The 25,441-nt window shown below is 38.9% G+C and overlaps 2 protein-coding genes across 2 annotated transcripts; one reads left to right on the forward strand and one right to left on the reverse strand.

The window, feature by feature from the left end:
- Nucleotides 1-2,470: 2,470 nt before the first annotated feature.
- psmb11b (proteasome 20S subunit beta 11b) lies at nucleotides 2,471-3,520 on the reverse strand. Its single transcript, XM_053322343.1, has 2 exons — nucleotides 2,932-3,520; nucleotides 2,471-2,874 (listed from the first exon to the last, which is right to left on the reverse strand). The coding sequence occupies exons 1-2, from the start codon at nucleotides 3,518-3,520 to the stop codon at nucleotides 2,471-2,473; spliced, it is 993 nt and encodes a 330-aa protein (XP_053178318.1).
- Nucleotides 3,521-4,665: 1,145 nt separating this feature from the next.
- Nucleotides 4,666-13,020, forward strand: LOC128361915 (protein sel-1 homolog 3; the record flags this gene model as incomplete). The annotated part of the gene is made up of 23 exons (XM_053322499.1): nucleotides 4,666-5,212; nucleotides 5,328-5,454; nucleotides 6,005-6,126; nucleotides 6,310-6,425; nucleotides 6,717-6,766; nucleotides 6,928-7,051; nucleotides 7,143-7,281; nucleotides 7,441-7,581; nucleotides 7,667-7,872; nucleotides 7,972-8,151; nucleotides 9,471-9,593; nucleotides 9,725-9,865; nucleotides 10,002-10,064; nucleotides 10,152-10,328; nucleotides 10,414-10,541; nucleotides 10,916-10,999; nucleotides 11,111-11,192; nucleotides 11,431-11,506; nucleotides 11,601-11,722; nucleotides 11,900-12,021; nucleotides 12,126-12,240; nucleotides 12,488-12,551; nucleotides 12,773-13,020. Coding segments are annotated over 23 exons (3,297 nt in total), but the record flags the coding sequence as incomplete, so codon positions are not given.
- Between the last annotated feature and the right edge of the window lie 12,421 nt (nucleotides 13,021-25,441).

Below are 25,441 nucleotides of genomic sequence, written 5' to 3' on the forward strand. Positions count from 1 at the left end.
GAAGGCTGGATCATGTATCAGCGTTTAAGCCATGTAGTGTTTTGTAATCTTTTCTCTTCACTATGTGTGCATTTTGTTCCACCCAGGGGCATACAGGTCAAGACCTCATAATTGCTACTCTGAAATGCATTAAAAGAGGAAATTTCAGCAGTGGTGTTCTCTCACTGACAACATGTCTAAAATACAAGACTGTAATTACTAAATGTTCTCCACTTAGATGGGATATTTTCTCCAGTGAGTTGAATGGTTTCATTTATGTATTTCTTGTGGAAATAATGGATAATTTGGAGGCTGTATACTACATTGTTGTATTTAAGACTCTCAGTATGTCTAAACTTGAATCCGATTTTCAATCTTGTATTGGGGAAAAAAACAAAATACAACAACTTCTAACAAGACAAGAAAAATTAGTATCCACATCTGTGTCTGTATTTGCTAAATTTTTATACCAAAAATCTAAATGTGAAGTTAATATATTTCTGCATTTTGACAAATTTTATCCCAAATCCCATTGGGATTCCCACCCACATGTTTTTTTCATACTTTTAAATTTGAAAGCGGCAGAGAATATGATCTTTTGATGCACAGCAGGAGAATCACATGCTGTGAGCATCATTCATCTTCAGAGTGCAGTCTAGCTTCGAACATTGATGTTTCTTGATCATTCTTGAAATACATGTCTGCCTCTATATCACTTAATACACCTCTGTGTTCGGTGATATAACTAGAAAGCAAGCTAACATATCCTAAGGCGACTCCTCAGCTGGGTACGGAGGTTCATTAATGCCAAAACTACTAAGCCAGCACAAAACATCACTGAGCAGTAATCAATCTGCAATTCAGGGTTTGAAAACATGCAGGGACAGATTTACAAATGAAAAACTGTTCCGAGCTCAAACTGTGAGAGGGGACTGTGAAACAGTTTTTGTGAATTTCTGGTTGTTTGGGCCAAATGTTTTCAAAGTTATTTTAGATAAAAGAAAGGCCCCAGATGTACTGATGGAAGTTAGAAGGCAGAGTGTATGATATTTTAGTTCTTGGTCAAATCCAGTGGAGTTTGCTCTTCTCTCAGCTGGAGTTTGAATGTGTGGGGTTGTAACTGCTATAACAGAACAAAAAGCTTTGAAGGGGATAAGCAAAGGATGATAAACTGCTCCCTGAACTCTGGAGTCACAGTTCTTCTCGCAGGCTCTCAAACTTTTATTACAGTCACGATTCTGTCCTGCCATTCAGAACATGCTTTGTACTTATTAGTCTGTCCCTGCAAGCTGTCAAATGTGGACCACTTAATTGGTCTCCACTTGTTTTGTTTTCCATTCGCTCAATAATTCTGTCATTAATGAACTTCCTAAGATGGGAATTATGGATGAGGTTTGGGAGGATGGGAGGCTTTTCCCACTTTCTCTCACAGCAACAGTCAATCATACCACTAGAGTTGGTTTGAGAAGACACTCAACACTCTGATGTTCCACTGGAGATGTGCTGAGCATGATCACGCATATCTGTACTATATTTCATACAATGAATGAGACATACACAGGCTTACTCCACACATACAGTATGAACACATTAACACTAACACTTATCTGTCTGAAAATAAGCTCATATCAGCTTGTAGAAACACATCCTTAAGCACCACTTCAACATTTTGACATATTGCATAACCCATATGCTCTTAAAGTTTCCTTCCATATGGTGGACTGACTTGCCCTTGAAACCTTTCACGAATACATTTGGTCTGCCTTTACTAAAGTTTAAATAGACAGAGCTGAAGAGTGAGGATGAGGATGAACAGCTCTGTACCTTTTGCCCTAATATCCTTTGCAGTCACTGTCACTCCAATAATTACTAGTATGCTTAATTTACTACCAGACTGCTCAAACAGAATGAACAGGCAAGTTCAGCAAAATTTCATTTACTCATTAATTTATTGAAGTGTCAAAGAAACTTCAGAAGGGTTCTGACAGCAGGCACAAATCAATTTTCAACTCCTTATCATTTATTACCATAGCTGAATGTGTTCCCTTATACAGCAATACATGATGACCTTCACATGCAATAACTGCTCCACACATTTACATTTTTGCACAATTCGCTCTATGTATTATTGTACTGCCTGGTTAGTTCTGCTTCTCTTTGTTTTTATGTGAATCAAACACATGCAGGGGTTCGTTGTAATTATCTCACATACTTGAAATGATTCATAATGACTTTAATGTCTAAATCAAAATGCCAGCCAGCAGTGCGCTGTTAGAATGCATTTTATCATCAGCGCAAACAAAACATCAGATGTTTATTATAGAGAATGATATGCATGCCCAAATCATTTGAGAAATAGCCTGAATGATGCAACTGCCTGTCCTGTTCATTAATTTAGTATCTGCTGCAAATATGCCATCACGTCTCTCCAAAATACTCTCCCAATGTTTGCCATTCTTTTCCCATGCCATTTTTATTTGTTTCATTTCTTTTACAAAGTAACATCCTGTCTCTCCCTCCTCTCTTGTCTTCTCCTTTCCTTTTCTCTGTAATATTCCTCTTTCAAATCCTCTCTGCTCCTGCGAGTCCATCCTTTTGAGGAGATGTGATAGATGTCTACACAGTTTCCTGAGTATGCATCCCTGTGTGTTGCTCTGTATACCGCCTCTCTGGCTATTGAAATGGCCTCATCCATTGTCAGTCCCCACTGAACCCCTTGGTCCAAAATGGAGTAGGCATAGGGGGATCCAGAACCCACAGAAAAGAGTGTTCCCTGCAGACGAGTGCCGTCACTGCACACGTAAACGAGACTGGGTCCAGAGAAACTCACTTTCTTTCTTTCTAAGCACCTCTGACCACTAGTCGTTGGTGAAGACCACTGAGTTATTGTCTTTGCTAATGAAACCTTTTCAACACTGGTACTAACACTCTCTCCTGGGTCAGTCATTTGACTTGTTTCTCTCTGGCTATCAATCTCTGTACCTCCTTGGTCATCTACTTCTCCTCCATCCCACCCACACAAAGTGGCAGCCACACACAGCTCAGTCCCCTTAAATGGGTGAAGCATGTGAGAAAGCAATTTGGCAGCTCCTCTTGTGGACAACCGTCGTCCGTTGCGCAGTTGATAGAGCCGCAGCTCTCGAGACAGAATCCGTTTCCAAAGAGCACAGTCTGCAGAAGTACCTGAGGTGGTGCCCACTAAGTGGCTGTGAATGGGCAGGATCTTCTGGGATGCTGGACATGCCACGAGGCCAGAGCAACTGGAACGAGTGTCTGCCGCAGCCAATACACCACCCTGAAACATGAAAGCCAGGGTGGTGGTGCCATGAGCCATGGGGAAAGGCAGAGGCACAGACTGAGAGGAAGCAATGGGAAGGCCTGTGGGGATGGAGAGAGACGACAGGATGGGGTCTTGGAATGAGATGGAGCTCTGGACATTGCTGATTTGTCCAAACTGTATCGGACTCTCATCAAGGTACTCCGCAACTGGTGTATAAAAATTAAACAGACTTGTCCTGTTGCTGAACGGCAAACTAGACATATAGTTACATCCAGTTTTCTTTCCAAAAGGCGCTGAAGAAGATTCAGTGATTGTACTGTCCAGACAGATGTCCTGGAAATTGCATAGGTCCTGTAAAGCCATTGAATACTCAGTTCAGACCTATGATTCAGTTTTCTTATTTACTGCCCAAGAAAACGTCTTCAATCAAGTCCAATCAAAAATATTCCCATCAATTGTCTGAGAAAAAGTTTGTATGTCACCAGGAGTTGTAGATTATGTCTTTAAACAGGGGTCACCCTTTATATAGACAACAAGACAGCGTTCATCTACATGTGGTCATCTAAAGTAACCCCTTAGCAATGAATCATTCCCCTCACTTGGAAGCATAAAAGTCAGGAGCCCATGGGTAATTAATTTTGGATGCAGTATCAGGTTGTTTTTCAGATCAGATTTCTTCAAAGTCTTGCGTGGGCGTAGGCCAATGAGGACGCAGGGTGATGGCAAAGCCTTGGCTCGAGCATACCAAATTAAGTTAGACGTTTTGATGCATCACTCCAGTGGTACGTTGTCTAAAAGAATCAGATATGAAATGAATCAAGCAACATTTTTGTTTGCTCCTAACACAGCAGAGTAAATCTAGCCAAGCCTTTTAGGTAGGTAGCCCTTTAAAGTTGCATCATACAAATATCTCAACCTGTAACACCAGAATATCAGGTAATCCTAGTGTAACAAAAGGGTGTATGCTAAAAACAACTGACACTGGTTTGGGAACTATGCTGCCAGGTGTCTTCTGCTGAGAGCCAACATCGTTCGACACATTACTAACTTAAATTGATGATTGGATAGACTTGAACTCGAGGCTTACACGTTGTCATTTTTCTTTTAATTCATCTTAAACTAAGAAACTCACAGTACTTGCTGCAAAATGAAGGTGTTACACACCATTATTCTTGGATGTGTCTTCACTGCTGTTATTTTAATGGTAAGGAACACTATTACACTTTACTGTATTTACAATGACGATGGTTAAATTTGAAACTTGACTTTTCTATGAATTTATTTTTTCTTTAAGCAAGCAAACATCCTCTTAAAAATATGTGTTCTGTCAGTTTCTGTTTCCTACTTAATTTGTTTGACTTAAAAAGTACAGCATGCTCGCTTCTCACACATTCACCTAATTCTATTTACATATCTTTCACTTCACTCAGGGGCACACCATTTCAACCTCCTCATCCCAGAGTGATGAGAGCCCACCTGACAATTTCATAGAGTTTGACTCAGTCCCTGACAAAGTGGTAGATGGCTCAGTGGTTCGTGTGCGGTATCAATGCTCCGGGCAATGTCAGCTTGCCGTGGAGGTGGTGATGTCCACATTAAGGAAGACAGATTTAGTGGTCTTCAGGAGGAAATGGATCAGCAGTGCACCCCGAGTCAACAGATTCCACCAGGTGCAGCTCAGATTCCCTCCATCCATTTTATATCAACACAGCTTTTTCAACAGACACATTCTGGAGGCCCAGAGTGTGACAGTTCGTGCTTGGTTAGACCATCTTCATGACAGCAGTGAACCCGGGACATACCATAGCGCCATTGTGAGGATTTACAAAGTGCTACAGATAATGCCACTCTCTGAGCGGCCAACTAGACCTCCCACTGAGTGCCCTTCATGGTCGGCTCAACTGATGTGGCAGATGACCAGAAACAGAATCCATCAGTGTCCGCATGAGTCAGGTCAGACTTTTTTGTAATACAAAAAACCTTTTAATGGAAGCATGAAAAAATTGTTTGTTCAGGAGAGGACACTGTTACTAACACACACATTGTTTGCTGTTTTACTTGCACATAGATGTAATTGATATGCTAAAGTTCCCCCTGGCAAGTACCGGTGAGCACTTTGGAATGGTCCGCAGGTTCCAGCCTTTTATCGACAGAGCCCTGGAGAGAGCCCGTCTTCATGCTGTGACACAGCCCAGGTTGGACTTACACTTCACACATTGACTTCTCATTTAGTCCATTTTAGCCAGAGCTTATTCTGTATGAAGCTTAACTGTACAACATGAAAAAATGTCCATCAGAGTCTCCAAATGTTATATTCATCACTTGAAAATTGCAGAATATTTTAGATCGGCTGTCGAGGTGTACGATAAAACCAATTAAGTGTGACAAACCACCACATGATAAATCAAAAGTGCAGTATATGCTTGTCTCTGTATGTCTTTTAAATACGTGGTTGAGAGGTTTGCGTTGATCTCAGCAGATTGATGGGTCACAGGTCAGTGACTGTTTCCCTTTCAAGTGGCAGCTGTTAGAACACACTCCACTTTTACTTTATCATCATTATAAATGACTTAACAGGCTTCATGAAGCCTCTTCACCAGAGCATATAAGCTTTTTATTTACGGTCATTGGCAGACAGCGAGGTCAGTCATTTTTAGCAGAAAGCGCAGCATTCTAAATCCAAACTCATGCTTCAGTAGCCCCAGAAATGATATGTCAAATCATGTTTCTTTGCTTGGTTTTCAGCGTCACCATATCTATGTGGATCTACCTACTGAAATGGTGTCACAAGAGGCTCTGTGGGATCGTCCATCATATTGATGGGAGAAATGCATTCGATTCCGTTTTGATGTTGCTTACGGACACAGGTGGGTCACAGTAGCTTGTGTGTACACCTGATACCAGTTTCAAGGATTAGATTGAAGTATCATGAGATGATTGTGAGTGATGATGTGTGTTTAGTGAGACTGTGGAACAGACTGTGTTATATATTAATAAAGAGCTTTGGGTCTCCTGCGGTGAAATATATGACTGTCATATCTCCTGTGTAGGGGACATCATAATTCAGGCACGTGTGACGACAGGAGAAGATGAAGCTTTCCGAACCAGTGTGAAGATGCCCCTGTGGAAATGGATTAGACTAGACTGTTATATACAGGACTCAAAGGTATAGAACCTTATTGTGCGCCTCTGGGAGACGGGATAAGAAATAGAAATTAAAATGTAGCTCCAGGCAAGATCTTATAGTCATCCTTTCTCATCTGAGTTTCATTTGGTGCCTTGGCTTTGCAGTGTTTGATTTCCTTTTGGAACAGCTGTATGAAGCTGAAAGATGGTTCCTTTCCAGCTGGGAAACTCCAGGCGATTGCAGTGTGTACTGCAATTTGGAGTCGTTCACAGCTGAGTAGGTTTTTTTCTGTGTATCGTGAGCTCATATGTTATTATGTCTGACTTTCAGGTGCGGCTGGATACAACATGGGACGATGAAACTATTATAAACGAATATAAGTAAGACATTTTATGGATTTTTTAAGAGATGCTTTATGTTATATGTCAACTGTTGCTCATACAAACCACATATATATCCAGTGAACTAAAAGAAATTATATAGATGTCAGCACACAGAAAGATCATGATCACTTGCTTTAGTGTTATTAAATGTCTTATAGATTTCGGGACAGTATCCATTATGATGACACTGATGGATACCTTGTCATTGGAGGAAGCAAATACATACCAGGCATCCGTGGGTACTTTGGGGCTATAAAATACTATCGTTTTGGAACTAAAGAGGTAAAGTGTTAAGTCATCTATCAAATGACTGTATATTGTTTTATTACTGTTAATCCCAGTGTGTTTAAAGAGAATATTGTCCATGTCACAGGTGAAAAATCAACTTAACCCCAAGTCAACATTACAAGATCTGGATAAAACTCATCAGGAGTGTCAGGAAATAAAAGCTTTTACAGCTGCTTTCATGAAGGGAGTAACCCAGAGTCACCTCCCATCACCAATCAAAACAGGTGAAATATTATTATGACAAGTACTTTTAAAGCGGCGCTGCAACCATTCTACAGGGATCAACCTCATATAGATCTAATACCAAGGGTGTCAATATAACCTGCGGACCTAGTACGTATGGAAGGAATGTTGTGACAGATTGCTTTCTACATTTATTTCAGGTTTCTGTACCGCTCACTTCATAAACCTGTGGAGTGAGTTTGGTGAGAAAATCTGCAGACAAACATGGACCTTGGAAACACAACTTAAATATAGCACACTGTCTCAGTACTTGTTCACAAATGAGGAAAAACTCAGAACAGGTGTCATAAATAGTTGTTTATCACATTCACCACATATTGTAGGTGTAAGTGATAATACTACTAACACAGCTGTGATTTTCTGTAGGATCGCTGGGGATGAAGAAGCTCGGGAGTGCTTTGTTTGAACAAGCAGCTGGTACAGTGTTCGCCGCAGATCAGGCACAAATTAAAATCACGTCCAAATTAACTTCATTATTGCAAGTGTCCTCCTGTTTTGGAAATCACAAAGCGTCCCTCTTGTTGGCCATGATCCACCTCACCGGCTTGGGGAACTCAGTCAATCAAACACTGGTAGAGTCAATGCCTTCCTTGTTACTTAATTGTTACTTTATCATATATACTGTCACTTTGGAAATGATGATTGATAATATTGACCCCCGTGTGTTTCAGGGTCATGTCTATAGTTTGATTGGCGCGTCCGGTGATAACCGCTTCGCGCTGATGCAAGCAGGGTACAAGCATGCACTAGGAATTGATGGCTTTCCAAAAGACATGGACATGGCTTATAGCTACTACTCCAATGTTGGGGCACAGAGTAATATTGACAGTTACAAGATGCATGAAAATAAGGTATGTACCCATAACTATAAAATACATTTCCTATATACATACAGATACAGATAGTGACTTAGTAGAAAATAGTGGAGATGGTAGAAATAGTTGCAGTGGGAACAAGAGGAAATACATTGGAAGTTATGTCATGGTATTTATTTAGGGTGAACTATTAGATACAGCACATCTTAGCACATTTAAAAGAAACATGAACAGAAAATAAAACTATAAATGCATAATGATATAAATAATGTATCAAACGCAACAACAACAACAGTGATACAAAAGGAATTGCACCCCAAAATATGATTAATAGATTGTTTGTTGGTCAGATTAGTTGGATCAGAGGAAGCCTGAGTCGAAGCAGAATAGGTACATTTTAAATCTTAATTTTAAAATGTAAATGAGTTAGCCGTGCTGATGAATAGCAGGAGAATCCTCCGAAGATAAGGGAGGCTTTGGAGCCCGCTATGAGAGGATCTGTACTTTCGACTGATTTCCTGTTTATTCTTAGAATATTTAAATGAGCTGCGTCTCTAGAGTAGAGGTTGCAAGCTGGATCCTGTGGTCTGATAAGGCTAGGTAAGTAAGTAAGATTATACCAATTCATGCATGGCCAACCTGGAAACGTATTGTTGGTCAGAGTAAATGAGAGTACAATAAAGAAAAATGTACCTCCAGTATTGATTAAAGGCCCCCCTGAAAATCAATTTTCTCAGTCAGCTTTCTACAATAAGCAACAGGGTCCCACATGACTGCAAAATGTTCTGCTGAAGTTAAAACAATTTTGGTTGTTTCACATGAGAGATTTCTGCCTGTGCTATTTTATCAGAGCCCTCCTGTTTGGTTTGATGTGGGCTGAGACCCGAGATCTCTTGAAAAAAAAAAAAGGTGCTACCTCTGAGCACCAATCAGCAACATTTGAATCAAAATGTGGTGACAGCTTGTGGGTTGTTTGCTTATGTTTCCACGCTGCTGTCAATCAAAGCTGATCAAACCTAACCCACACAGCCATGATGAAGCAGACTAGCTGAGTTGTTTAAGTACAACTTGACAGAATATTGAGTCGTGAATATTTAAAGTTATTGATATACTGTAGCTACTTTTCAGGGGCTTTAAAGAAAACATCTCTCCATCAGCTACTAATGAGATGAGACAGAAAAATGCTAAGAACAAATCTAAAAAAATGGATTCTTAGTAATAAAAGAAGTAGTAATAACAGCACCAATAATATTCATAGAAATTTTAGCACTGATACATCGTCTAAATAGGTAGTATATGTTAATTGTAGAGGTTATAAATGAGTATGTTAATGTTTCTGTTTTTCTTCCCAAAAGCAATACAAACTAGAACACTTCTATCTAAGCAATCAAGAGGATATTAACAGCCTGAAACACAACACAAATGACATCTTCCAATATATGAAACTTCAAGCAGTGCAAGGAGACACCGAATCTCAGGTACAGTATGTGTTATATAGGGAACATCTGATGTAGCATGCCAGGCAGATGTAAAAGCACTTGCTTAAACTTCTCCCTCTCCTTTCGAGGTTGTGTTCAGAGCTGACTAATAAACACTCTATTATCTTTAGAAACGCCTGGGACACATGCTGTACTGGGGCCAACATGGAATCTCAAAGGACATTGCCAGTGCCGTGAAATGGTTTGAGAGAAGTGCGATGCAGATGAAGGATCCCTCGGCGATGTACGACTACTCCATCCTACTGATGAAGGTGCTATGAGATTATAAAAGCTCAACCTTTTTTAAGATTGAATTGAACGCTAGATATTTTGTGTGTGTGTGTGTGTTTGTGTGTGTGTCTGTGTTTTGACAGTTATTGATTCACTGATTGATGTTGATTCCTTCAGGGCCGGGGAGTGAAAAGAAATTACACCCAAGGTTTTCAGCTGATGGAGAAAGCAGCAGCAATGGTATGTTTGTACTTTGTAGCAATCAATCTGAGTGTTTATAGTATGTTCCTGTAGCATGAATACAGGTTTTCTGTTTCCTTGCTTTAGGGCTCAATTAGCGCCTTGAATGGTTTAGGCTGGTACCACGGGATTGTACTGAACGACCACAAAACTGCCATGAAATACTTTGAACAAGCAGCGCTAAATGGGAGTGATGATGGCATGTTTAACCTGGGAATTTATCATCTTGGTGGGAAAAGCCCAGACAGTCCACGGAGGAATGAGGTTTGACTGCCACAACCTATGAAAATAAATATTTAATAAATCTATAAACATGTATCAATCAGCTGATTCTATACATGATCCACAGACAGCTGCATTCCAGCAGTTTCTGAGCGCATCTCGGCTCGGTCATGTAGGCGCAACAGTGGAGGCAGCCTGGTACCTTTCGACAGGAAGCCTGGAAGGGATGTCTCAGGATGCGGAGAGGGCTGTGATGTAAGAGGCTTTCATTAGCTTGGTGAAGAAAGCTTTGTTATGGGCTGTTGCACTGTTGCCTGCAGCTCAGTGGCATCTAATTTCAATGACAGTGGCTAATTCAAGGTCAGAACCTAGTATTTGCATATCTAAAAATAAGAGCCACAGTGCGTGCATTATTGTCTGGCACAGAGAGATTCTGCTTACCGATGTTACTCTAGTATCTTATGAATTTAAAGAAGCCCCTGCTGCTGCTTTTAGCTGCTTTTTTTAGAATGACCTCAACAAATCAGAGACTATTTTTAGATTGTGTTAAAATATTTTTCCCGATTATGCGGTGTAAATTATATTCCATAATTCATCATCCATCCTTCATTCATCATCCTTCTGTGCAGAATGCTAAAAAAGGTCTGTGAACAGAACGGACACCTTGGATTTATGATCAGAGAGGCCCTCCAAGCATACCTCCAGGGCTCTTGGTAGGGACATTAATTTCAATTACTTTTCAATTGTCCTCCTTTAATCATTTTCCCTGGTCTTTACTGTAAGTTCTCAGCCTCTTTATGTTTTTGTTATTTCATTTCACACAGGCAGGAAGCTTTTGTGAAGTATGTTTTGGCAGCTGGAACTGGTCTGGGTTTGGCCCAGAGCAATGTTGCTTACCTGTGTGAGGTGAAGGCACGCTCTCTCTGTTCTTTTTTGTCTGTCCTTACACAAAATAACAACTGTCCAGAAATCAATGTAAAATCGTTGGCGGTGTGAAGATAGTTGATAAATAATATGGCACAAAATTCCAGTCACATACTAAAAACAAGGAAGCCAAGCCTAAGGGAAATTATTAGCAGTTTATAACATAGCCTTCATTATTGCTGTGCTCTTTCTCTCCTTGCACTCATTCTCCCAAATGCAGGAACTGAATCTCGGTTATGATTGTCATTGGAGATATCATAACTACTCTGTATTGAACTACGATCCTCATCCGTCCGGTGAGTTCCTCTCATTTCATTTTGCCTTAACCTCTCTCTCTCTTTGCCCCGTCAATCTGGTCGATAAACAGTTGTATTTATCTTTTTATTATAGCCCTGCTGAAAATCGGAGACTACTACTACTATTCCTCGAGCGCACAAAGAGAAGATTCATTATCCTTGGTTGGTCGGGCCATATCGATGTATAGCAGAGCAGCTTTAACAGGCAGCCCTCAGGTGACAGATTTACTCGGGCTGTAATCTCATCACCCTATGATAAACTTAATTAAACTTCCATGGGCTCAGGCCCGCTGCAATAAAAACAGCAAACACAATTATACATTGTTATTATTTGGAGACTTTCTCAGTGAATAACTCATCAGCCCCCCGTTATGCTTTCATTCTCACACACAGGGAATGTACAACCTAGTTATTCTGGCACAACAAGGGCACATTCTTCCACTGAGCGTCCACAGCTTGTTTAATGTCACACATCAAGATGAGCAGAAGATTGTGGTGGAGAAGATCTTAAAAAGGTGCTATTTTCATGTCCAGAAAACAACCGCAGCAATGAATAATGAACATGAGCATTACTGTGATTATTACGTGTAACACAGTTTTTATTGTTTTGTCTTCAAAGATGTGTGGAGATAGAGGACGAAGACACCGTAACGCCCTGTTCTTTAGCTCTGCTTGGAGTCCAGATGGGAAAAGCCTTGAGGAAAATGAGTCAGAATGGTGCACAGCTCCTCTTGGTAAGCATAAGGCAATCAACGCACATGTAGAAAGAGAAAAAAAACAACAAAAAACAACACATTGCAAGCTGCACTCTTACAATATATTAACCTCCTTTGATAGTGTGATATACCTTTAATTATTGAAATATGTGGAAATGCAAATTGGACTTTCATCATGAATAAGATATTAAAGACACAAAGGACTGCTATTTTGAGAGTGAAAATGTGATCATTTATTTACGTCATTCTTCTTATTTCTCAATAGGCATATGCATCTCTGCTGTCTGTCGTTGTCATTATTGTCACTGTGCCATTGCAGATGTGTTTTGGTGAGTAATTGTTTCTTCTTCTCTGCGGCCACTTGCACGCATTTACCACAAGATGGTGCAGTTTCCTCACATTTTGGTTTAACACCTCATGCTCTGAATTGTAATGCATAAAGAGCTAAGATTGTCATGTTTGTTCACCATGAAAAATGTTGCTACTAATAATCACTCTGTGAATAATACTCTTATAAGTAACTTTCATCCTCATTTGCAAATGAACACAGGACAAATGAATTCCAGTCGCCATGCGGTTGCACTGAGGGCAAGGACCTCATCTGTCAGCCAAGATGGTGTCAACTTGAATAGAGTGCAAGATGGCATCAGAAGAGGGACCTACAGAGCGGCAGGAAATCTTGGGTTTACCATACTGAATGGCGAGCAGTGGCTCAGGCAGGTCAGCGATTTGGCTGTGACTGTGTCGGGCGTGTGTCTGTGTACTCTCTGGATCACACTCCTCTATCATCTCTTATGACTTACAATACCCAGCACAGTGATCCAATAGCCACAGCAAAAGCCCCAGACACTACATATTGTAAGAGCATACATTTAGCGGATGAGTTGCAGCACTATTTGCGTTTGGGATGCATGTGACTCATTTTAACTTATGAGACAGGAAGGGGAGAAGTGCTGATCAGAATGTGAGTGTGCTTTTTTTTATCAGAGAGTTGATAATGTTTCTGCAGTAGCCATATTTCTACTGTCTTGTTTGAAGAAAATAAAATGCTTATCATGCTGTTCATTTAATTAATGCTGAGTCTGACCTATAGTGTATATTGTCTTGAAGAGGTGGTGCCAAGGAAAGACAGAGAAGCTTCTTTCATCCAATGTGTACTATAAGCCCAATAAAGAAATATTTCTGAATTTGGTCGTTTCTTAGATAATTCATTGTTTGATTAAATTTAATTAATTATTTATTAGATGAAATGGGATGGATGGTTGCATTACACTGTTTAAACTGTCAAACAAAAACTGCAGTGCCTGTAATTTAAAAGCTGAAAATAAGTAGTCGGAGCCTCAGTGATGGATGGGTTGGGTGATGTAGTAGCGGAAGCTGTGTCCTAATAGGTCAGCTATTAAAGCTTGTTCCAGGCTCTGTCACTGACATACAGATGATAAGTGTCCCACAGGAGACTGGACATGCAACAACAGCATGCAGGGGGCACTTCAGTGTTTTGTCCAAGGCCAGTGCCATGGAATTTCAGAAGGTATCGATTTAGTCTGTGACTGCTCCTGGTCAATACATGGGATAAGATAGTATCAGTTTTACCCATCACTATGTGAGACAACAATGCGAAGTCTGGCTTCAAAGGATAAGTTACTATAGCAATGGACACCTCAAACATACCTTTACAGCCCTTGTGGAGGTATTACTCAAGAAGTAATGCCCCTCTGTGGTGCTGTTGTCACTGATCTCTAAAAAATGACATAATGCCAGAACCCTTTTATTTCTAGGTAGGATTTTGTTTCTATGTTTGCCAACAAATATGAGAAAAAGCCAGTGTTACTCAGTTCTTAACTGTTATTTACAGCTCCGGGTGACTGTTGTGATGATGTGCAGTTTATAGCGGCGAGTGTTGTTGGCTGGTATTTGTGGAGCTGTCATTAGTTAAATAAGGAGTTTCACAGTGTAAACAGCACCACAAGGAGCTCGCTCTCAGTTAGGCACTTGGTGTGAAGTCTGTGTATAATTTGGGGATTGAATAATGATGTCCTCTTTCTTCTATCTCTGTCCCTCCTGTCTCTGTCGCTTTTATTTAAAGGGAAAGGTCCCCATCAAAACAAACAAAAACACTGCATACTGTTACACATGTGCAATGTAATGATTTTGTAATGTTTATATGATAGTATGTTTTATTACCTATTAAGGATGATATTATAAAGACAAAATTCTAAATCTGCTCAAAGTGACTTTGCACTGAATCTCAAAAGGACATGGAGATGTTAGACATAATCTGAGTCAACACAGTTGTAGTTGAGGTTAATGGTCCTCAAAAATGTATCAATGCTATGGGAAGGAAGAATTAATGTTCCAGCACTACATTTTTCAGTAATATACAATCAAGACATGCTGAGAGTCTACAGCCATGCTAGCAGCTGTGTTAGGTGGCAATCAGGCATTATGGTACTAAAACATAAGCAAAGTAAAGCTGATACTGACTATATAATGTCTTGAGTTTTGCAGGTTTTTTGGTCATGAACCAGAATATTGGACAAAGTAAAATTTCAGATAGTCGTGATAGACAAGTCAGAGGATTGCAATAATTCATGACAAATTTCGTGGCACTCCATGTCGTTGTTGAGATAGATCAGTCTTGATTGACCGCAGACATGCAGACGTAGACTTGCAAGAGCCACACAGCTAGCATTGCTAAAAAAAACCTACAAAAACCAACATAAATGTTTCAGAATGCCTAGCGCTCTGTGTAAGTTGCAGATATTTCGTCTGTTGAATGAGCACGCACTCGCACTCCGTCAGTGCAAGCGTGATGTCTTTTGCACTTAGCAAAGCATCTCTCACTATTAGTCAGTCAGCCCCACCTGCCCATTCCCATGCTCACATACAAACACACACCAGAACAAACAAACAGAGGCTTCTGCTACACTAAACCGCCTGACCCTGACCCACAAACCACCAACTTTGTTTACCAACTATTGTTTACTAAAAACCAGTAGGCTGAGCTGCGGCCAGGAAATAACCCACTGAGGTTTTGTTGTGAAATGTGTAGTGGTTAATGGAGGCAGCCACATGCAAGTACAATTAATTCTTAATTGTGAAATCTTAGTTTTAAAGTCAGTATTTGATATTGTGCTGAAAAACTTTTTCTTATGTGATTCAAGTCACGTACAATAAAACTATTTCAATCTGAAGTAGGCAGGACTTACTGTAATGGTTTTACTTTATGTGATGGAAAGACTCAGTTTCCATTCGATAGCTTAATGAGTTGATAACACACTGACTGATATGAACTTGAATAACTGCACTGTACTTCAGTTCATTGCTAGCAAACACTTTGACCAGACGTGACACTGACAGAATTGCTCAGTTGATTTACAGCTTTCACAATATTCATTCTTTTCTAGTTGAAATAAACACTTGCTGAACCCTCGGAAATATTTGATTAACGCAGAGGGACAAAAACTTCTTGCCGTGAAAAAGAAAAGGCCTAATATTTGATTTCTGGATGTTTCAACATCTTGTGGTTTCAAACTAACTGCCATCACGTTTTTTTATGACGTGCACAAATGTCACAAAAGTACACACATACAATCATGCCTGCGCTGTTCCACAACAGCAGATTGCAATTTAGTCTCTGTAATTGTTAATCAAAGAGTTTGATGATAGTGTGTCTAACCATCTAATTTAATTTCACTTCTTTTCACATGGCTGCTGTAACATGCAATTTTGTCTGTCAAGGTTACCTCACTGTTAACAATGAGCACTGCAACCAATCACTGCCAGTAAGTGACATTTCAAATGGTCTGAGAAAGTATGCACTCAGTTTGCATTGCAAAAACAAAACATGTTACATGCATGTTTAGCCTGGCGCGTGAACTGCTGCTGGTAGTCAGTGATTTGTCTTTCTTGGTTAGACAAACGTACAGTACACACACACGGTTGTTTAGCTATATTAGCGAGGACATTCCCCGACACCATGCATTCTCTAGCTCCTAACCTTACCTGTCACAACTAAAAGCCTAACTCTTACCCTAAAGTGAACTTTAACCCGATTCTAACTTTCACCCTAAAAACCAAGTCTGAAGTCTCACACTGGCCTATGAAAGTGTGTCAGTAAGTGAGATATGGCTAAAGATATATCCCCACTTCACAGGTGTAAAACTCAAATTGGTTCTCACAGCTGGTTCTCAAAATACAAGTACACACAAACATGCACACACACACACACACACACACACACACCTCAGTCAGTCTTTTGAGATCCTCAACTGACATGGCCATATTGAATGGATACATCATCAGGTTTTTTCTTGAGAATCTGTCAAATGGGGCTCCTTTCCACCTGAAACAGGTACAATGTTAAGATAAGCATATATGTCATGTAACTTGACCTGGACTTTGTCTGCATCTATATCTAGGAACCTGTTAAACAATAGCACATATACCTGTTAACAAGCAATAAAAGGAAATAAAAACAAGGTCATAAATATAACAAGCTGCTACTAATGTAAAAATATAGAATTTATTAGAACGTCTAAATATTTGTTTCAGGTTCACCCCCCAAACAATGAAGCATACTTGCTTGCACCTGTACCTGTGCCTGTCTTAATTAGCTCAAAGTGAACATTATATACTACTATAGTGCATTTGACCAAAGAATAGCTTAAGCAACACCTGCAAAAGGTTTTTTTTTTGGCACAGTCACTTATCTAATGAGATGAGCTGATAATACAGATAATTATGTATGCTATAAACTGTAATTATCTTTTGTTTTGTGAGTAATTGCACATGTAAATTTCTTGACACATTGCACTAATGATCTCTGCAAAGCCTTGTCAACGCCTAGAAGTCACAACTTTAAACAAGTTCAACCAAAGCTATCTTTGGCTTTCTCCAACAACAATTAATAGATGGTTTATAACACAATATAATCGATAATGTAAATGTACATTAATAAACATTTAAAAGGGACATATGCTTATTTATAAACTGTTGTCAGATTTCTATGATAAACATGGATGAACTTCCAAAATAAGAGGCGAATGTATGTAGAATGCTCCCTGCAAGTCAAAAGCCAGGGCTTCAGCCTACACTGAGTGATTTGTTTGTGATGTTATCTCTACTTCCCATCACACTGCATCAGATTGCTCACCCACAGATGGCCATCTGTTTCAAAGTCTTTGTTGCTAAGGTTTTTCCACAGCTTGTTCACACTGTCCATGCACATATTGTGTTTATAATTTGAGTAAAAAACAGGAAAAGAGGGCCTTAAAGAGACAAGAGCTAAAATAGCCAGTTTTAGACAGAGGCTGAACTGAGGGCCCCCAGAATATACAGTAAATATAGAACAGTTTGAAAGGTGTATGATTAGTCCTATTTAAAATAGGACCAATGTCTACTCATACCTACATTGTAGTGTGTTATAAACCATTTGTTAAATTTGTTAATACACTGCTTAGAAAGTGTTACCACTTTAGGTTGTGTAGTTCAGTTACTTGTGTAGTTTTTTACTCTGGTCCTGTGAGGAAAATAATCTTAGGTGAAACAGGCTACCTCAGCAGTCAGTAGATAAATACACATACAGGTAGCAGGACCGAGAAAAGCTTATTTTCTGTGCACCACAATGGCAGCAGTTAAGGACTGGGATAGCAACTGCAGGATGTCAGTAGATATATATATAGGATATATTTGCCAAACTCAGCACCATGACTGTGTTTTAGAAATGGTTGTCACAGTTCTACATACAACGCAGTAACCAAAATAATCAGTTTAACCATAACTGTGCAAGTAGAGGACATAAGCATATTGGCACACTCACACACACACACACACACACACACACTCCAACTGACATTATTCGCCACTGGCAGCACTTGAGGCAGGCAACCAATGAATCTCACTATTGACCATTAGCCTTAGCTGGCCAGTAAGGTCCCTCATGGTCAGTTTCTGCTGCGCACAGCGATGAATTCCATGAATATAAAATATGTGTGTAAATATAGCACCACAATGTGAGTTAGTGAACGTTGGCACATTGTGAAATGATTCAGGTATGTTATCAGGGTTTCTGGTGCTCTGCTGAAAAAGCTTGTTTTACACAACATCTACAGTTTGAAATGATACAAATCCTGACTGACTCAAGGTCAGAATACCACTTTTTCCTAAAAATGTTATCTGCTATTATAAGTACTGAATGTTCTCTAAGCACACACCGTCCTGTTCACACTGAGTGCATCTTTGTATGGGAAGCCTTGAGGGGAAAACAGGCATCAATCACACTGCTAAAAGTAAGCTACACTTTGTCACAATAGCTCATCAAGTGTCCACACTGAATACAACATCTAATGTTTCCATTGAAATCACTGGCAGCATGTGGTTAGCTTATAAAATGCTATGACTATGAGCAGTTTACAGGAACGACATACCACAGTAGAGCTGATTCAGCTGTTGTGTCATCTTCATAAAAGTAAAGTATATCATTAAAATAGTCAAAAAAATAAAGTGGAATTACTATAAATTAGAGCCTTCAGAACTCCACACCATAATTTATAAATCAACAACAAATCAAATTTGAAAAATGAATTACAAGTACTAATATTGATAACCACATAACTGGTATTTTGATAATAACCATACATTTAACATTAGTGCCCTGCTCTAGTGTGAATTAAGATGATTCAAATCATTCTGTTCAGCTCAATGATTTGGAGTCACTGACAATGTAATTCTTTTTGTTTTTTTCTGGCATAGACGCCTTTATTTAGCACTAGACAGACAGGAAACAGGGGAGAGAGAGGGGGGCGTGACATGCAGCAAAGGACCTCCGGCAGGGATTTGAACTGGGGTTGGCTCCATATGTAGCATGCGCTCTAACCACTCAACAATTCTTAATCTTTTCCTAACTTAAGCCATCACATTACAGTTCAAATGCACACCAATACTCACCAGCAAACACTAATTCAGACAGTGACTGTAATATTTCACAACATTAAGTTCAACTTTGGGATTCAGTTTTAACGGTTTGCTTTTGCTTGCTCTCGTGAGGACTAAAAGATGCTAATTGGGCCCTTAATTAGCACCAAGACTCAACCAGTACATGCATAGCAGCTTATACTCTTCTTGCATATAGAAAAGAATAAACTTAGAAAATGTAGAGAGAGTCTCATTTTCTAACAGAGTTTGAATACAGCTGATGGTCTTTTTATTTTATACCAAGTAATTGGACTCAATATCATGAAGGAAGTTGTTTGAATATATGTGAGTGTGGGAGGAATCACTTGTGTATTTAAACCATATTTCAACTGAAATATAGCTAGATACAGCACTTATTTCTAGAGTGGGCCTTCTACACAAGTCATATAAGCAAAAGTAGTTGCAACGTGACCTTTGTTAACAACTGATCATACTACAGACATGTAAAAAATATGTACATTTTAATGGTTTTGAACAAATGAGAAAAGAAACAGGAGAAATGGTGGTTTGAGAAGTTCCTACAAACATTTTGAGTGTTCTATTCCACTTTTCTTTTTTTGAATCCCTCCTTGGTACTGGTGTAATTGGTTATTACAGCATATTGTCTGGCTGAATGTCTGCCGTACATTGAAAATGTCTGAACAATAACAGCAAACAAAGCCACTGCTGAAGTTTACATATTTTACATTCCAGCTGCAATAGCCTTGAGAATGAAGAACTGGCTGTGTCTGACCACAGTCGCTGTGTGTCCTCAGTGTTGGTTGGCTGCAGTGGACCTTCACCCGTCAGCAGCCAGTAATTACACACTAGCCTGCCTACTGCTGTAAAACCATCAGTACTACCGTTAATAATCAGATTAACTTGGCCTCCCAACAGACTGGTGGCCATGTGGCTGTTAATGCTTTGAGCAAAGAGACACTGTGTCACTACACCTCTGTCCTTACCTGGGCAGTCACATGAAACCATAGCAAGAATGTAATAAGTCCATGTATCTTTTAGACATGTCTGCTTATGTATATTATGACCAGATTTGAACCAAAAAAATACTCTCAGGATATTTTTATAAATCTATCACAATGTTCAAACCAAATGTGTGATGTTAGGTTTGATTTAATGTGGTCTATATTGGTTGGCAATGGTAACACATGACAAAATATATTAGTGTCTCATGCTCTCCAGCTCCAGGTGAATTGTTCCTGAGGAAAAGGTATACAAAAATATAAATGTGCAAAACTTTATCTGTGATGACATGTATTCTTAGATGAAGCAACACAAATCTACTAATAATACAGACAACAGGGGAGGTAGTTTTCAGATCCTTTAAGTAAAAATACCAATATATCTTCAAATCTTACTTAGTAGCTAGAAGTATTATCAGCAAGATGTAGTTAAAGTATAAAAAGTAAAAGTACTCACTCTGCCCACTTTATATTCAGTTAATAAGTTAAGTGTTTTTAGTCCAAAGTTTCCCAACCTAAGGGTCAGGGCCACTACAAAGGTTCACAAAATAAATATGGTGGTCGTGAGATGTTCAATAGAGTAGTAAAATATAGGATTTTTTAAAATCTCTTTGGGATTCAAATATTAATTTAAATGAAATCATCTGAGAAATTTAAAGAGGATTCATCTCTTTGTTGAAAGTACAAACAACTCACATATAAAATTACATCTAAAACATGACAAGGAGAACCAACTAGACACTGCTTATTTTAAGGGCCACAAGCCAAAAAGATAGGAAGCACCATTTTCTATCTTTAACACAAGGATTTTATTTTGGGAATCTACTCCCACACATGTTAACACTTTTTTTTTGCCTGATCAGTCTCCTCCTGATGACAGTGGGAATGTGCACAGACTGTGCTTGATTTCCATATTTCTGACCTTTCCGGGTTGTGTTCCGAGAATTTATGCCTCCTCACGACTCCTTATTAGATTCTAGTATTGCTCCACATACCAGGAGCTATAATCAACCAGAGTAAATGGATAACCCTGTGTGGGCGTACACTAGAGATCTTTTAATATGACGTCATATATCTGGCTTATCATCAGTCTGTGTTATGTAAATATATATACTAGCCATATTTTTGCAATGCTCATACAGATGGGAGAATTATGATGTTGGTAGTTAATAGTTAAGTTAATTGAATTAATATTGCTTTTTCACAGCTGATATCATGACTTATCAAAGTGTTGTAAGCACAGGTAGTACCAGATAACATTAATGATGGCTCCGTTCCGTGTCCCAGTAAGCTATGTTGGTGTGACAGTGAGCCAGCATGGGCAATAACAGGAGACTGAAACTCAGCCAATTAAATGAAACTGAGCCATCATTAAGTTTATCATTTACACTTGCTGTCACTCTGACATTTCGTGATGTCTCCTGTGAGAAAGGCCCGCAGTGTTAATTGAAAAACACCATCAGGATTTGGAGTCAGATTGTACGGCTGCTCCTCCGCTCTCAGATCTAGTATACAAAATCAACAACAATAACTCAATTGCTTCTGGCCTGAAGGTGAGAGTGAGGCCGTTAACACTTGGTTTTAAAATGTATTTTGGTGATATGAACACAAGTGGACAGCCTTTAACACCTGTGTCTATCATGCGTCTCCAAGGGGTCCAGCTGACCACCTGTGTTCAGATTTCGCTACTGCATATGTTAGTTACGCTAGAAGATCAAAAGCCTATGCACATCATTATTACATTTCATTATGTCTCCAGTCAGTTTCACTAGCTTAAAAAAATAAAATGTTTCAGGAACTAAAATACATGTATACATGAGGTTGGCTGGTCAAAGTCATTTGGCATTTTCATCAAAACAACCACCCATTTTCCTGTTATGTGCTTGTCAGAGATGCATCAGAATGCATTAGGGTTCACAGTACAAAAGATAAGTGGTCAAATGCATCCCAGACCGCCTCAGCAAGTGGTTTGAGTATTGGATCACAATACGTCTAGGTAGTTGTTTACACTTGTATTTAGTGCTGTCCACCTGTGACCTGATTGCTCAAGACCAAGTGTAATCAGGGTCTGTGAGTTGACCTTTTTTCACTGAAGTCTGTTAAGCCGTATCTCATGCTGGTCATAACATTTTTAGATACTTTTTACATAATATACAACAGAAAAAAATCAAGTGTTCTAATTCTTCATTTTACAGTGAAATGATGGTAATTTGGAATAATCCTGCTACAGCTGGAGCGGTTTTATTGTGTGCAGTTGAGCCCTTTTGTTGCCAAGTGAAGATATAAATGATGAAAGCATAATGATTAATGTGACCTTGAATGTTGGTAATTTAGTTTATTGCAAATGGAGCATAAGAACAAGGAGCTTGTAAACCCTGAGGAGGTATGTTCTAAAACACTGTACATGATTCAAACTCCAAGAAGTTGGTAGTCTTTCACCCTAAATGAGAAATAATTGGATTTTTCCCCTTAAACCATAACTAGATTTATATTTCATACTTATTGCTTTTTTTTAAAACACCAAACATGCTTGTATAGTACTGTAGCTATACTAACCTAAAGAGTTAATAAGCTTCAAGTGAAAATGATAAGGACGTCATTTCATGTTATTATATATTCATGGCGGTCTTGAAACTGCAAAAAATATATGCCCCCCTTAGAGATAATTTTGTCTGTATTACTTTCCATTGCACTGAGCGTGTGTGGTGAATCTGCACTATAAAGCTTATTTTGGCTTAGTTATATTTGCTGTCTTCCACAGAAAAATATGTTCATTGTATTTGAATGTGTGCTTCCAGTGCTCCACTGTTCTCTATATTTACCTTTTGCCTTGTGAAACTACCTGATACCATGCGTGTCTGTGGTCGAAGTGGAAACATGGCAAAAGAGAAGTGAAGATTAAACTGGGTTTACACTTCACGTGAACTCCATAATGTAATAATAATAATAATAATAATAATAATGCATTTTATTTAAAGACGCCTTTCAAAGCACTCAAGGACACCTTACAAGGCACATGTAACACAACAACAGTACATCAAACAATATAAATCAGGTAACATTTAGTGCAAAGATAAAGAATAAATATGAATGTGACTACAAAGTGCATTAGTACAATAAATAAACAAGAATGAACATTGCATAGTTAGTGTGAGACAGAGTATGCCACTCTGAATAGGTGCGTTTTCAGACGGGATTTAAAGGTGGAGACAGAGTCCGAAGTGCGAATGTCTGGTGGGGGAGAGTTCCATAGGCGGGGGGCAGATCGGCTGAAAGCTCTTGACCCCATGGTGGTTAAGTTGGTAGATGGGGTGAAGAGCTGGTTGGCAGAGGATGATCGGAGACAGTTTGAGAGGGTGTATAGATGTGAATAAGTTCAGAGAGATATGATGTTGCCAGGTTGTGAAGGATCTTGAACGTGAGGAGTAGCAACCAACAGACCAACTACATTGCACACTGATTATCTCTGTTTATTATTATAACTTTTAGCAGGTCAAATTTGTTTACAGAGGAGTCAAACACATACCTTCCAACATTTGGATTTCAAAATACAGGATTCTTTTTTGATTACGTGTAGGGGGGGGGGGGGGGGGATTTTTTACCATATATGCCAACACTTAGGTTTCAAAATATGGGATATTTTTGTGTTTACTTGAGTAAATGAAAACTATGCACATTACTGTAAATGCACATTACTGTAGAAGCCAGTAAGTATTTTATAAAAGCACATTTTTCATCAAGCACTAACAATTTCTTGAACTGCTTTGCCTGCAGCATCCTATCCACCATGTTATACACAACCACAGCATGCTAGTTAAGCAAATAACTTGAAAGCTCTCTGTCTAACTGTTTATCTTAGTTTACCACATATCATATAAAGCCCCTGGAAATGTAAATCCATAATTGGCTCTTAATTATGTCATTTTGAATCTAATATGCATATAGTAAACCTAAAAAATATGAGAACATACAGTAGCTCTGTAATTCTATCTCCCTTACCTCATTACTGGGTTGTGGTTAGGTGTGGCTAAGCAAGGACATTAATCACATACTAAATACGTTCCCAATCATATTTAGGAGAAACATGAATAATGTGACTATTCAACCAAGCTGACCTCACAGCACTTAATATTATCTCCCCCATGGGAAAACAGTGCACTGCAATTCTCTTTGCTTTTAGCTAGATTGAGAATTCAAATTAGCCTGACATGGTTTAAAAGCTACTGTGTTAAGCTAACTAGCAGATTGAAGAACACCAACTAAATCTATAGTATTTATGTAGTTGACAGCTCAGAGGTGTAACAGACAGTTTTGTGTAAGTGAATGGAAGATGCTAAAACACTTCTTGGTGCAGGAGTATAGGCCTATTTAAATAAAAATACAGATGTGTTGTCTACCCTAGTCTGCTAGTTAGCCGGGTTGACTGCTGGGGTCTTACAAGGGTTTTAATAAGCTTAAAAGTTTTGCATAGAAAAGCTAAAGCTAACCATGTAATGTAAATTAATGGAAAATGCTAAAACCAGTGTGACCAAATAAGAAATTGTGGACAGGACAGTTTGTGGTGGGTGCTGCCTACAGTACACTACACTACATTCAGTGTCAACTAACAGTAAAACGTGAAAGTCATAATACAACTATATTAGTCATAATACAACAAATATATTTATTTATATATTAATGTAATGATGTTCATGAAGTCACCTATCCTTCAGATGACTCGTTCTCTGTGGCTACCTGCAGCTCCCCTGTCCTCACAACAACAGCAACTTCTGTTACATTTATTCTTAACTAAGAATAAATCCAGGGCAGGATTACAAGTAGGCCTAATATATATTTTTAAAAAGCAGCAATAGTTATGTGTACCTCAGAAAGTCACTATTTAAGCTCAATAATACCTCACTGGAAACAAATCTAGTATTTCTGAGTTCATTTGACTCAGTGTTTATACAAAGTCCAGTTACATTTTATAGCTGTCACTCACATTTTCATGCTGAAACTGAGCTAATGACTCAAACAGGTGGCTTTTAAATGTCAGAAAGATTCAAATGAATAGAATAATTTATAATACATCATACATATAAAACATCAGACTCCAACTGATATTATTGAACTAATATTATGAAGATCAGTTTGCACATGCAGATGGAATATGAATAGATAGATAAATAGATGGGTGTGAGGATGATATGATCCACAGTGTCCTTTTTGTGGATGCATGAACTATTACGCACAGGTGACACATATGTTACAGTCATTTTAAACACTTTTTCAGAAGCTAAGTTTGT

This window comes from Scomber japonicus, chromosome 7, assembly GCF_027409825.1.
Source record: "Scomber japonicus isolate fScoJap1 chromosome 7, fScoJap1.pri, whole genome shotgun sequence".
NCBI lineage: Eukaryota > Metazoa > Chordata > Actinopteri > Scombriformes > Scombridae > Scomber > Scomber japonicus.

What these genes read in the sequence shown, in the direction of transcription:
- psmb11b (XM_053322343.1), bottom strand. Translation starts at nt 3,520, where the DNA reads ATGTCTAGTTTGCCGTTCAGCAACAGGACAAGTCTGTTTAATTTTTAT. An exon ending in TGATAGCCAGAGAGAAACAA is followed by an intron (nt 2,875 to 2,931) that starts GTCAAATGACTG and finishes AGGTTTCATTAG; the next exon opens with CAAAGACAATAACTCAGTGG.